The sequence below is a fragment of the Panthera uncia genome (genome assembly GCF_023721935.1).
Source record: "Panthera uncia isolate 11264 chromosome A1 unlocalized genomic scaffold, Puncia_PCG_1.0 HiC_scaffold_17, whole genome shotgun sequence".
Classification (NCBI taxonomy): Eukaryota; Metazoa; Chordata; class Mammalia; order Carnivora; family Felidae; genus Panthera; species Panthera uncia.
Genome location: NW_026057577.1, coordinates 33,687,126 through 33,699,517, shown reverse-complemented (window position 1 = coordinate 33,699,517; position 12,392 = coordinate 33,687,126). Strand labels below are relative to the sequence as shown.

Here is a 12,392-nt window from a genome sequence, read left to right as displayed (position 1 = left end):
GAGAAATAAATGAAATGATTGAATGGAGTTTTCCTTCCTGCAAGAAACATGCTCTTCAAAGTCCATGTCCACTCCAACTGGCCCATCTCATTAGGACACAGTGTGGGTGGTGCATGTGCCCTCTACCCACCCAGAGAGGGAAAGCAGGGGAAGAAATGTGCCCAGGAGGCCCCTGGAGACAGCAGAGGTGATCAGGAGAGCAGGAGTGCCAGGATATTGGATGAGGAGTAACAGAAGTGGTGGAACCCACAAGATGACAACTGGGAGATGGTGGAAACAATGAGAGCAACGTGGTCTAATTTGGCAATAAGATGCCATGAGATGATTGAATAAAACAAGACCCTGGATGTACCAGAGTGAGGGCATAACAGGTAAGCTGGTTTGAATCCAGAGTCACTGTGGAAGTGACTGGCAAAAATCGAAACAAGGAATGGGAAACATTTATCGAGTACTTACAGGGCATCAAGCCCTTTCCACGTACCCAAGTATTCCCATAGATTAATCTCTATGACAACCCTGTAAAGTAGGCCCTATTACCATCTCTTTTCCTTGCAGAAAAGGAAACCAAGGCACAGAGAGACTAAGTAACTTGCTCAGGTCACATAGCAGGTAAAGGTGGATCAAGATTGTACTTTGGAGACGGCTCTTACTTCCTGCATCATACCATCCCCTTCTGGTGAACAAAATGGCTCCCTGAGTGATTGTGGTTGCAGTGGTCTATGATTTGGGTGGGAAGGTGGAAGAGCAAAGAGAGACATGGAAAGGGGTAGTGGAATATTCCTTCCACAATCCCCACTGCTTGGTTCTGTCCTTCCTCTGCTCACCGGTACATCTTTTGCCCCACATGTTAGTCACATTTATTCTTACTCCTTCCCTGAAAAATGCTAGAGAGGCTGAATCAAACCACACAATAAAGAGCAAGAGCAAGAGAAAGCCTGTACTGGCCAAGGGGAGGACTTTGAGGAGATGGGGTATAGATGAGGGAGAAGCCCAGACAACTGAGGTTTGTGACCAACACAGAAGGGTTATTGTAGGTTGTAAGATCTTTTGAGAGATGAAACATTGGAAAACCTGTTCATTCTTTTTGGTTTCTGGCATATACTTTATTTTTTAACTGTGGTTCCATGTATATATTGGGTCACAATGAGCCCTGCCATTGTCATTTGGGTTAAACCAGAGCAGGCAGATCAGATGGTGATGGTTAATAATGGGGTCTCTCTTGCCTGGGTGAACTGGTAGGACTTCAGGGTTAAGGTTTGGAGAGAGTCCTTTCCTATTACCCTGAGCCCACCAGGCCCTGAAGGAGTCACAGGCAGTACCCCAAAAGGGAATGGCAGCTCAGCCCAGATCCCCAGCCATGGAAGCCCTCGGAGGAAAGTGAGTTCCCTAGCTCAGCCTGGTATGGCTCATCTCGCTGCAGGCAAACCTCTTGGATAGTGAGGATAAAAGAGGTCTGGCTAAAGAGCAGGGACCCACAACAGCCTCCCAGAGAAGCAGCCCCTCCAGGCGACACTAGCCACCCACGCAGTCTCCATCTCACTCCTAAGAACTGGTTCACTTCCCACACTACCATTCGCCTCACCCTTTTTCCCTAGGGTGCCTTCCGTGACTACTCTCTGTCCCCATTTTCTCAGACCAATAGCCCTCCCCTCATCTAAATCATCTTGGGAGGCATACACCCCCCAGGGGAACAGATGACTTGGTTGCTCTACCCCACTCTTAAATATTCAGAGAAAAAATCAATCCCAGAACTCTGTGCTCCCCATCCTTGAGCCCAATGAGCTCCCTTCTGCCCATCCACCCGGGGGCCAGGGCAGACATCTGCTGCAGGCTCAACCTCTGAGTCCACGTGCCTGCACACCAGACCTGGTCAGTACTCTCCCCTTCTCTCCCCAGGCATGAGGAGGGCAGAAGGCAGCCTCAACATCTGGATTGTTGGGAGTGTGGAGAAAGATCCACTGTATCCAAGTTCAGGGTCACAAAGGTTTCAGCCCTTATCTTCCAGAGCTTGGAATGTTTCCATTCACTACCTTCATTTTTACTCATCTCTGTCTTGACCTGTTTCTGTCCTTAAGAAGATTGAGAATATGGGGTGCCTGGGTGGTTTAGTCGGTTAAGCGTCCGACTTCAGCTCAGGTAATGATCTCACAATTTGTGAATTTGAGCCCAGAATCTGCCTCTGTGCTGACAGCTCAGAGCCTGGAGCCTGCTTCAGATTCTGTGTCTCCCTCTCTCTCTGCCCCTCCCCCACTCACGCTCTGTCTCTGTCTCTCTCAAAAATAAACATTAAAAAAAAAAAGAAAGTCTCTTTAGAAAAAAAAGAAGAAGAAAAAGAAGAAGGTTGAAAATGGAAGAGGGAGTGGGGAAGGAACCCCTGTGCCTCCCTGGCTAGAGTTATAAGCCCAGGGGTACTCCCTCTTGTAGCTCTCAATGACCCTAGAATTAGAATTCTCTTTGCCTCACTGGGCTCAGGTTACAGAAATCTTTGAATCTGCCCTGTCCCCTCAGTGACGAATTTCTCAAAGAGAGAAACACAAACACAGACAAAGGTAGAGAGAGAGGTGGGGCAGAAAGAGAGGCAGACACACAGAAAAACCACAAAGAAGATTCTGAATGAAGAAAGACGGAACTGTATTCACAAGAAGACAGAAAGACAAAGAATAAGAGAGAAATAAGAGAAACAGAGAAACAGATATGGGAGGTGTGTGGCAGAGAGAGACAGAGAAAAAGAGAAACTGAGAGAGCCAGGGAGAAAGAGAGAAGGAAGATACAACTCAGGGACAAGAGTCTTCACCCACCACCAAATGGCTGAACCAGACAGGGGTCATAGGGTCTGGGGAGAGAGCTGGGTCTTCCTTTCTGTAGCTCTGCCCTGACCCTCTTACTCAGGTGTCCTCAGTGTGGAGTCACTAAACTTGGATGGGAAAAAAATATTATATTATTTTCACTAATCTCTAGCTGAAATTTAGCATTTCCTTCCATTATGATAGTAGCAACAAACCAGTCACATTAGCCATAACAATGGCTTTGTCACCAATAAAAATCACTTATATTTTTGTATCATATTACAGTATCGTAGATATTTTGAAATATCATTCATGCTCTTCACTGCTTCAAAATTATGTGAGGTATCAACCTACTGCTAGATCTTATTTAAAGCATTAATAAAGAAGCACGTATATTACTATATCACATTAAAATAGTTTAAAAACTGTATTACAATATAATTGGTTTCCTTTGTAATCCTACATATTTCATTTTATGCATTTTAAAACATTATGCTAAGAATGGTTACATAGGTTTTGCCAGACTGCCAAAGGGGAACTTGACACAAAAAACATTCAGAACTCTTGCATCTGCCCCCTCCAAATTATCCCTCTAGATTCCCTGTGCCCTATAGTTATTTACTCAATTCCCTTTTCTTGCTGGGTTACTGGGAAATGTGGAAGAGGAAGGCAGCCAGGAGCTGAGAGAGGAATGAAGGAGAGAGGCAAGGAAGGGAGTTTGGGAGAAAATATCTTATACCACTAAGCAATAGAAGGAAAGGTCATCAAGGGCACAGGGATAACTCTTGAGTCAAGGTCAGCTGTCACAGGAATCCCCTTATTTTCCAGGAATGGGCCTACCTTAGGATCTCTGCTGAGTTTGGTCATTGGATGGGAGCAACCCCATGGGAAGCTGGCCTTAAACTGCGAGTTGATGGATTTCAGAAGGCAGCAGCTAAGGCCTTTGGTAAATTTTCAGTCTTTGTAGTTGGAGGTCCATGAAGAGCATTCTCCTGGCCCCACAGTGGCCCATCCAGAGAAATGTCTCCTTATCTGTAAAATGGAGGTGATAAAATCCCCTATCTTCAGAGTTGTTGTGAGGATCAATGGAAACTTGCAAAGCAATATTTGCACAGGGCCCGGGACAGAGTCGGCTCTCAGTAAGTGGCAGCCATTACTATGGTCATTTTAATAATTAATTATTATTATCATTCTCTTTCTCAGAGAGAAGAGCTCCGGGAGGCTGAAGGTAGCAGATCCTCTCCAAGCTGGGGCAGTTGGGAGAGGTGGGGACCACTTCACACTCCCCTCACCTTGTGCTGAGGCAGGGGTCTTCCCCTAGTTACTGACAGTTCCTTTGTCTGCTGACTCACAGCCAACTTCCTCTCATACAAACAGGAAAACACAGCGAGCCAGTGGTGTCCCCCCCCCCCCCCGCCCCCCAACAACACCACACATAGCTAAACACCAGCCCAACTCTGAGGGGGAAGTGCCTCAGGCTCTGGGGGACAGGCTTCAAGGCTAGGGCTCCAGGCAAGATTGGGAAAAAGGAGAGGAGCCATTTCTCCTCAGGTAACACCCCCATCCCCCTACCTCCGCCCCCCACCTCACCAAAAAAAAAAAAAAAAAAAAAAAAAATGGAGTACGAGGATGAAGAGAAGGGGCTTCTCCTAAAGAAGAAAAGACTTCTTGCTGGGTCACTGAGCTTGCAGGGCGCCAGGCTTATCCCCTAAAAGGCAGCCCCAAGACCCGGGTTGGGGGGTATGGGAGTAGGAATGTTGCCTTGCTGACCTTCACCTCTGGGAAGAAACCTAGGCCTGGCTCTTGGGGAGGAAGAAGCAGATGGGGACTCCTCTGCTAGGCATCGGCCCCTATTCCCTCACGTCAAACCTCTGGGCTACTGAAGGGGTCCCCAGCTTGGCAGGCTGTGGCTATCTGTGACTTCCGGATGCCAGCCTCCCTTCACTCGCTAACTGGGTGCCAGGGTCCAGCCACGGTGCTGGGCATGGGACAGGGGCTGCCACCCTGGGGGCTTAGGGCCCACCTCTTTCCCTCCTCTTTTGGCACGATGGGGAGGGAACAGCAGAAGGGCAAAGCCGTGCTCCAGGCCGCTCTCCTTTTCGCTCTGGTTCTACCTCTGTCACATCTCCATTCTGGTCTTTACCCCTTTGTCCCTCTCTCTAAAGCTGTCTTGACCTCCCGCTCCTGTTCCGGTCCCTTTCTCGGCCCCTAGGAAGACAGGGTTGGCCAGGCCCCGAGATAAGCGCAGCGGTTAGGTAAGGAGCCCAAACCTTTTGAAGGCCGGCGCTTGCACAAGGAGTAGCGGGGCCCAGCGGAGGGAACTGGCCGGCGGGGCGGGGCGGGGCCGGGCCCGTCGGGGGAGGGCTGAGGGGAGGCGGGGCCCGCGCTGCGCGATCCGAGCCTCGGACGGCGCGGCGGGCACCGGGAGCGGACGGCGGCCGCGTAGTGAGGTGAGGACCCCCGCGCCCACGGGCCCCTGCTTCCCAGACTCCTCCCCGTCCCCTCCTCGAGGGCCCCGTCCGCGCCGGCGGCCCTCCCCCGCCCCCCTCCCCGCCGTGACTCGCCCCTCCCTCCGGTGGCCCGGCCTCTGCCCCCTCCCTCCTCAACCCCCTCCTTCGTCGCAGCCCGCGCTGCCCCGCGCTGCCCGGCCCGCCCCCGGCACTCCTGCCCCGCGCACCTCCGGGTTTCCAGTCCCGTGCCCTCGGGCTGGATCTGAGTCACTGGGAAACTGGGCTCTGAGTCAGGCCCTAACTAGCTTGGGTACGGGGGCCCAGCTGCGGAGAGGCAGAAAGGCCAGAACTGATGCTGGGGCGAGAGAGAGTCCTGGTCAGGACCCCATGGGGAGAAAGTGTGTGAGAAGCTAACAGGCAGAGGCAGAGAGACAGAAATCTGGAGTCACATACACCTAAAGGTCTAGTTAAAATTGGAGACTCAGGCAAGGAGAGGCTTAATGACAGAGCAAAAGAAGGAGGGGAACAAAGATGGATTTAGATAGAGGCAGTGACCGATAGAGTGGGGTAGAGAAAGGGACAAGCAGAGAGAAAACTCTAAGACAGGTCCAGAGAATAGACCAGGGTCAGGGTCAGGATGGCCGAACGGGACAAAGCCTCAAAGACTTGAGCCCAAAGGCACGGGAAAGGGAAAGGGAAAGCTCAGAGGAAGAAGATTTGGAGAAAGCAGAGGTAGGGGGATGTCATTTCACACTCTTGAGTCGCTATAGGGAGGGTGCTCACGTGTGCATGCATGTGTGTGAACATGCTTCAGGTTGGTGGAGAGTGAAGACCCTGGAGTACCCCTGGCCTCTGGGCCCTCCTCTTTCCAGCCCAATTCTCCACCCTATCCCCATTCCCCAGGTGGCCTGTTTCCACGGCCAGGACCCCACTTGCTGAAACTAGTTAGGGCTCTCTGGGCAGCCTGTCCAAGGCAGACAGGATGTGGGGGCGGCCAGGGCTGGAGGGACAGGAAGGAAGTCTGAGCAGAGACAATAGGTGGAAGGGGAGGAGGAACTGGGAATGACCAGGATTAGGATGGCCGAGCTTGTACCTCAGTTCTGAAAACCAGGGGGGTGGAATCTCCACCTCTTCCCTCCTCTTGTGCCACAGCTGCCCCTGTACCCACCTTAGGCCACGTAATGAGGCCCCTCTTCCCACCATCCCTTTCCATCCTGCCCCCGCAGGCTTCTGTCATCTTGTCCCATGCTGACTTGGTTGAATGCAATAAAGCAGAGGCAGAGCTTTGATCCAGACCTAGGGTGGTCAGGAGCGTGGGGGCCAACACTTCCACCAATTTGTTGTGAGCCTGGGGCAAGCCTCTTCCCTTCTCTGAGCCTCAGTGTCCTCATCTGCAAATGAAGAGATTCCTCTATAATAAGAAAGCCCTTTCTGATGTTCTGGGACGGCTCTTCCTCCAGATTGCCGGCCACTGGTCATTTTTCTTTGGAGGAAGACAAGTCTGGTACCTACCCCCTGTCCAGGCCTCAGACTTTGGGACAGGGAGGGGGAATCTCAGCCTGAGCCCTTCCTTCACCCTGCCGCTCCCCCCAGCAATGGCCTGAGCCCCCATGGCTGCCCCTCAGGACCTGGACATCGCTGTGTGGCTGGCCACGGTGCACCTGGAGCAGTATGCAGACACGTTCCGAAGGCATGGCCTGGCTACAGCGGGTGCAGCCCGGGGCCTGGGCCACGAGGAGCTGAGGCAGTTGGGTGTCAGCGCCACAGGTCACCGGAAACGCATTCTGCGCCTGCTGCAGGCAGGTGCTGCAGAGGGCTCCCTGGATTCCCAGTTGGACAGTGCCATGGAGCCATCCCCCAGCCTAGCCCCCCAAGCCCAGCCCCCCAAGCCTGTGCCTAAGCCCAGGACAGTATTTGGTGGACTCAGTGGCCCCACCACCACCCAAAGACCTGGAGTGAGCCCAACCCTCTGGAAACCAGAAGTGTCCAGGAGCCCGGAGTCCAGCCCAAGTTCCCCTCCTCTCCCCACCTCCTCCTCTGAGCAGACTTCAGCCTTGAATACTGTGGAAATGATGCCAAATGCCATCTACTTTGGCCTGGACTTAAGAGGCGGGGCACAGACAGCCCAGGACATGTGAGTGGGGCTGGCTTCCTTGGGATCCAGTGCTGGGTGGGGGCAAGAAGGTGCAGGACATGAGGGTTTTTCCTCTCTCCTCTCTCCCTTAATGATCACTAGACCTTTTCCCTCAGGACCCCAGACAGCTCCCAGGCAGCTGCCCCCACCCCTGCCCTCAGGCCCACAGCAGGCACAGGTAGGTGGGTTATCATGGGTTGGGGGGAGAGAGACAGGTCCCTTCAGGACCCATACATTCCCACCTGACCTCCTCTTCCTTGTCTCTCCCATTACTCCCCCTGCTAGTACATATCATGGACCCTGGCTGCCTGTACTATGGTGTCCAGCCCGTGGGGGTCCCAGGGCCACCTGACAGAAGAGAAGGCAGAGGTGTCTGTCAGGACCGGGTTGAACACAGGTGAGTAGTCAGTAGGGTGGTGATGGCAGGAAGAGAGAAGCTTGAGGAGCAGTCTGGTGGTGGCTATGGATCCAGTTATTCATCAAGTGTGTATTGAGTGTCCACTGTGTGCCAGCCAGGTACTCAAGATATAGAAGGACTATGGCAGACCCAGTACCCCCCTCAAGCCTCTTGTGACTCAAGGGCAGACAGGAACTGAAACAAGTAGACAAACAGATGGATATATAATTTACAATACGGAGAAATGCTTTTCTTGCTTTCATTTAACAAATCTTTATTGAGCATCTACTGCATCCCAGATGTTGTAGGTATTTGGGATAGATCAGAAATCCTTGTCCGTGTGGGGAGTCAAATAAAAATAAGAATAATAAATAAGTTACATCATATGTTAAAAGGTATTAAATACCATGGGGAAAAAAAGAGCAGGGTAAGAAGGCTGGGATGGAGTGAGGGGAAATGGGCTATAATTTTTCATTAAGAGTTGCCAGAGTGTTTTCAAATGACACTTGAGCAAAATGAAGGGTGTGAGAGAGTTAATCATGACAGTGTCTGGGATAAGTGTCCCAGGCAGGGGGAGTGGCTAGAATAGAGGCTTCCAGGTAGACCCAGGAGTGGTGACAAGGCCAGTGGGGCTGGGGTATAGTGGCCAGGGCAGGAAGAGTGGGAGGAAATGATGTCAGAGAGGTAAAAAGAATCAGATCAGGTAGGACCTTTTGGGGACTTTCGCTTTGACTCTAAGTGAAATGGGAAGCCACTGGAAGGGTTCTGAATACATTTTTAAGAATCCCTCTGGTTGCTGTGTTGGGAATGGTCAGTAGGAGCAAAAGCAGAAGTAGAGAGACCAGATATGAGGTTATTGCAGTAATCTAGATGAGACATCTCAGACTAGGTCATGGTAGTAGAGATGGCAAGATGTGGTTGGATATGGGTTATATTTTGAAGGCAAACTGTCATGTGAGAGACATTGACACTTGGGGTGTGAGAGAAAAGAGCAGTCAAGAATGACCTCAAAGATTTTAGTCTGAGCTGCACTGTCCAGTGTGGTAGCCACTAGCCACACGTGCTTACTGAACACATGAAATGTGGCTAGTCTGGAGTAAGATGTGCTGTAACTATAAAACTACCAAATTTGAAAGACTTAGCATGAAAAAAAATCAGTACTGGATGAATATGACAGAAGTAGACATAAATTATCTTACTTTTTATATGGATGACATAGTAAAATGTTAATATGTTGGGTATGTGGGATTAAATAAAATATAATTAGTTTTACTTGTTTCTTTTTGTTTTTTAATGTGGCTACTAGAAAATCGAAAATTACGTATGTGGTTTGCACAGTGACTTCTGTTGGACAGTGCTGTTTGAGCAACTGAAAGTTCCTGGAGTTGCTCTGATCTGACATGGGGAAACTGCACAAAGCAGGGGGTGGTGGGGAGATCAGGAGCTCCATTTTGGATGTGCTGAATTTGAGGTATATATTATAAACCCAAGAAGAGATGACAAATAGACCATTGAATATACAAGCCTGGAGTTTGGGGGAGAGGTCTGAGCTGGAGATCTAAATTTGTGAGTTTACAGCATCTACATGGGTGTATATAGCTGTGAGTGAGTGTCGATAGAGCAGAGGACCAAGATCAGAGTCCTAGCATACCCCAATATCAAGAGGTTTGGGAGAAGAGGAAGAACCAGAAAAACAGACTAAAAAGAAATGAGTAGTAAAGGAGAAGGAAAACCAGAAGAGTGTGATGTCATAGGAGCCAAGTGAAGATAGGAGGAGGGGGAGGTCAACAGTTCAAATGCTGCCAGGAGGTCAAGAAAGACAAGGACTGAGAATTGGCTTCTGGAATTGGCAACATAGAGGTCACTGGGGACCTTGACAAGAGGTAAAGGTGAAAGCCAGATCAAAATGGTCTCAAGAGATAACAGAAGGAGTTGGAAGGTACAGATGACATTTTTTAATTTTTCTGCAAAGAAGAGCACAGGGTTGAGTGGTTGTTACAGTGGAAGTGGAGTTAAGAAATGTTTTTTGTAGGAGGCAGTGTTACATATGTTTATAGATGGATTGCAGGGATCTGGTAGAGAGGGAGAATTAGTTGCTGTCGGGGAGAGGAAGGGGAGACAGTCTGGAGCAACATCCTGTGTAGGTGAGAGGTTGGTGCACAGAGGAGGGACTGGTTTCAAACAGGGATGTTTATGACAGCAGCAGAAGGAATGTAAAAAATGTGTGAAATTGGGTAGATGAGGCACTGGGAGTTTGTGGGGGTTCTTAACTGATTGCTTAAGTAAGCAATTTAAGTAAGTGTTTCTCACTTAAGTAAGAAACAAATAGGGTAGAGTAATGGTTTTCAACCTTAGCTGCACTATAGTCTGGGAACTTTTTTTTTTTTTTAGTTTATTGATTTTGAGAGAGAGAGAGAGCACACAAGTGGGGAAGGGGCAGAGAGAGAATCCCAAGCAGATTCTGCACCACCAGCACAGATCCCTATGTGGGGCTCCAACTCATGAACCAAAACGGAGATCATGATCTGAGCCCAAGTCGGATGCTTAATGAACTGAGCTACCCAGGCAACCCAGCCTGGGGAACTTTTAGAAATAAACATTCATGAGCCCACTCCCAGATAATCAAACTTAAATGTCTAGGATGGGGGCCATATACTGGTATTTTAAGGTTTCCCAAGTGACTTTGTGCTACTGAGGTTAAGGACTCCTGGAAAGTGACAGAATAATAGAGGACTTCCTGGGAAGATGGCATAAGCAAAGACCTAAGGGCTGAAATAAAGCAGCCCAGGGAAGCATGTTCTGGGCAGAAGGAACAGCATGTGCAAAGACTCTGAAAGAGGGAAGAGAAGGTGGCTAAACTGTAGTAAGCAAAGGCAAGGGTGATATAAAAGGAGGTCAGGGGATTGGGTGTGGGTCTCATTGTACAAGGTCTTACAGCCCGTGTTAAGGGATTTGGATTTATCCCAACTGCAAATGAGAAGTTATGCAGGATTTCATTGAGGGAAGGGGTGGTGGAGGATAGTGAAATGATCTCATTTGCATTACATTTTTTTTTTTAATGTTTATGTTTGAGAGAGAGACAGAGACAGAGCGTGAACGGGGGAGGAGCAGAGAGAGAGGGAGACACAGAATCTGAAGCAGGCTCCAGGCTCTGAGCTGTCAGCACAGAGCCCAACGCGGGGCTCAAATTCACAAACTGTGAGATCATGACGGGAGCTGAAGTTGGACGCTTAACCAACTGAGCCAGCCATGTGGCACCCTTTTTTTAAAAATTTTTTTTAATGTTTATTTATTTATTTATTTTTCAACGTTTTTTATTTATTTTTGGGACAGAGAGAGACAGAGCATGAACGGGGGAGGGGCAGAGAGAGAGGGAGACACAGAATCGCAAACAGGCTCCAGGCTCCGAGCCATCAGCCCAGAGCCTGACGTGGGGCTCGAACTCACGGACCGCGAGATCATGACCTGGCTGAAGTCGGACGCTTAACCGACTGCGCCACCCAGGCGCCCCTAATGTTTATTTATTTTTGAGAGAGAGACAGACAGACAGACCGTGAGCAGGGGAGGAGCAGAGAAAGGGTCAATTGCATTTTTAAAGGAGTGCTCTGGTAGTGATGGCAAGTGAGGTCCAAGGGAGGGCAGGAGTGGAAGCAGGTGACCAGTTAGGTAATTCATATCACCCTGGTGAGAACTCATGGGAATTTGGTCCAGGGAGAGAAAGTCAAGCATTTTTGGAGAGAGAACCAAAAAGACTTATTGATTAGATATCAGCAACTGTGGCAGAAAGCCAGCTACACAGCCTTTCCCCAACTTTTCTACCAAGTAATACTAATGGAAAAGGAGAGGGACTGAAATTTTTCCAGTAACAAATCCAAGTGTGCTCAGGGAAAAGGCTCTATGATAATCTTTTGGGTTCCCAACATCCCCATTTCCCTGTTTGAAAAGTGATCCAGTACCTTCCAAACATTCTACGAAGTGCTGTGGGTGGGGGTGTCTAGGGACCAGGGTCTAATATATGTTCTCTCTTGCCCCACATAAGGCTCAGCAGACAGGATCTGGAAGCACGGGAGGATGCTGGCTATGCTAGCCTTGAGCTGCCTGGGGATTCTACCCTCTCACTGCCCACCCTGGACATGGAGATGAATGATGACCTCATTTCACCCTATGCCAGTTTCTCATCCACAGCAGACCGCCCCACGCCCCTGCTCAGCGGCTGGCTAGACAAGCTCTCCCCTCAGGGGTGGGGCTACTGGGGAGGGAAAGGGAGGGTAGGGAGGGAGAAGAGGGAAGAGGGAGGCTGGGTGGTGGTGGTGGGTCAGGTCCCAGGTACTGCCAGACCCTAGGAACCCTCAGGATACAGCCTCCACCACTCACTCATCTTGGCCCCTGCCTTCCCCAGAAACTACGTTTTCCAGAGGCGCTTTGTGCAGTTCAACGGCAGGAGTCTGATGTACTTTGGCAATGATAAGGTGGGGGTCTGGGAGATGCTATGTTGGGCCTAGGGAAAGAGAAAGGGAAGGGGAGGGTTGAGAAAGGCTTCGGACTGCAAGATGGGAAGCCCAGGTCGGGGGGGGGGGGGGGGGGGAGGCGGTCACCACACAACTGATGTCAGCATCTAAAGTAGC

The 12,392-nt window shown here is 50.1% G+C and overlaps 1 protein-coding gene across 9 annotated transcripts in view; it reads left to right on the top strand.

Annotated features, from left to right (window-relative positions):
* The first annotated feature begins 4,255 nt into the window (after nucleotides 1-4,255).
* The window catches only part of ARAP3 (ArfGAP with RhoGAP domain, ankyrin repeat and PH domain 3), a 25,485-nt gene continuing 17,348 nt past the window's right edge, over nucleotides 4,256-12,392 (top strand). For 2 of the 9 annotated variants that reach the window (XM_049648475.1, XM_049648484.1), the window contains exons 1-7: nucleotides 4,256-4,337; nucleotides 4,952-5,041; nucleotides 6,463-7,370; nucleotides 7,487-7,548; nucleotides 7,656-7,767; nucleotides 11,807-12,007; nucleotides 12,167-12,236. In XM_049648475.1, coding sequence (XP_049504432.1) covers nucleotides 6,847-7,370; nucleotides 7,487-7,548; nucleotides 7,656-7,767; nucleotides 11,807-12,007; nucleotides 12,167-12,236 — 969 coding nt within the window. In that variant the 5' untranslated portion in view covers nucleotides 4,256-4,337; nucleotides 4,952-5,041; nucleotides 6,463-6,846. Of the gene's footprint in view, nucleotides 4,338-4,358; nucleotides 5,042-5,149; nucleotides 5,237-5,325; nucleotides 7,371-7,486; nucleotides 7,549-7,655; nucleotides 7,768-11,806; nucleotides 12,008-12,166; nucleotides 12,237-12,392 lie in introns of those variants that run through there. The other 7 variants (XM_049648481.1, XM_049648482.1, XM_049648478.1 and 4 more) reach the window with 7 other exon arrangements.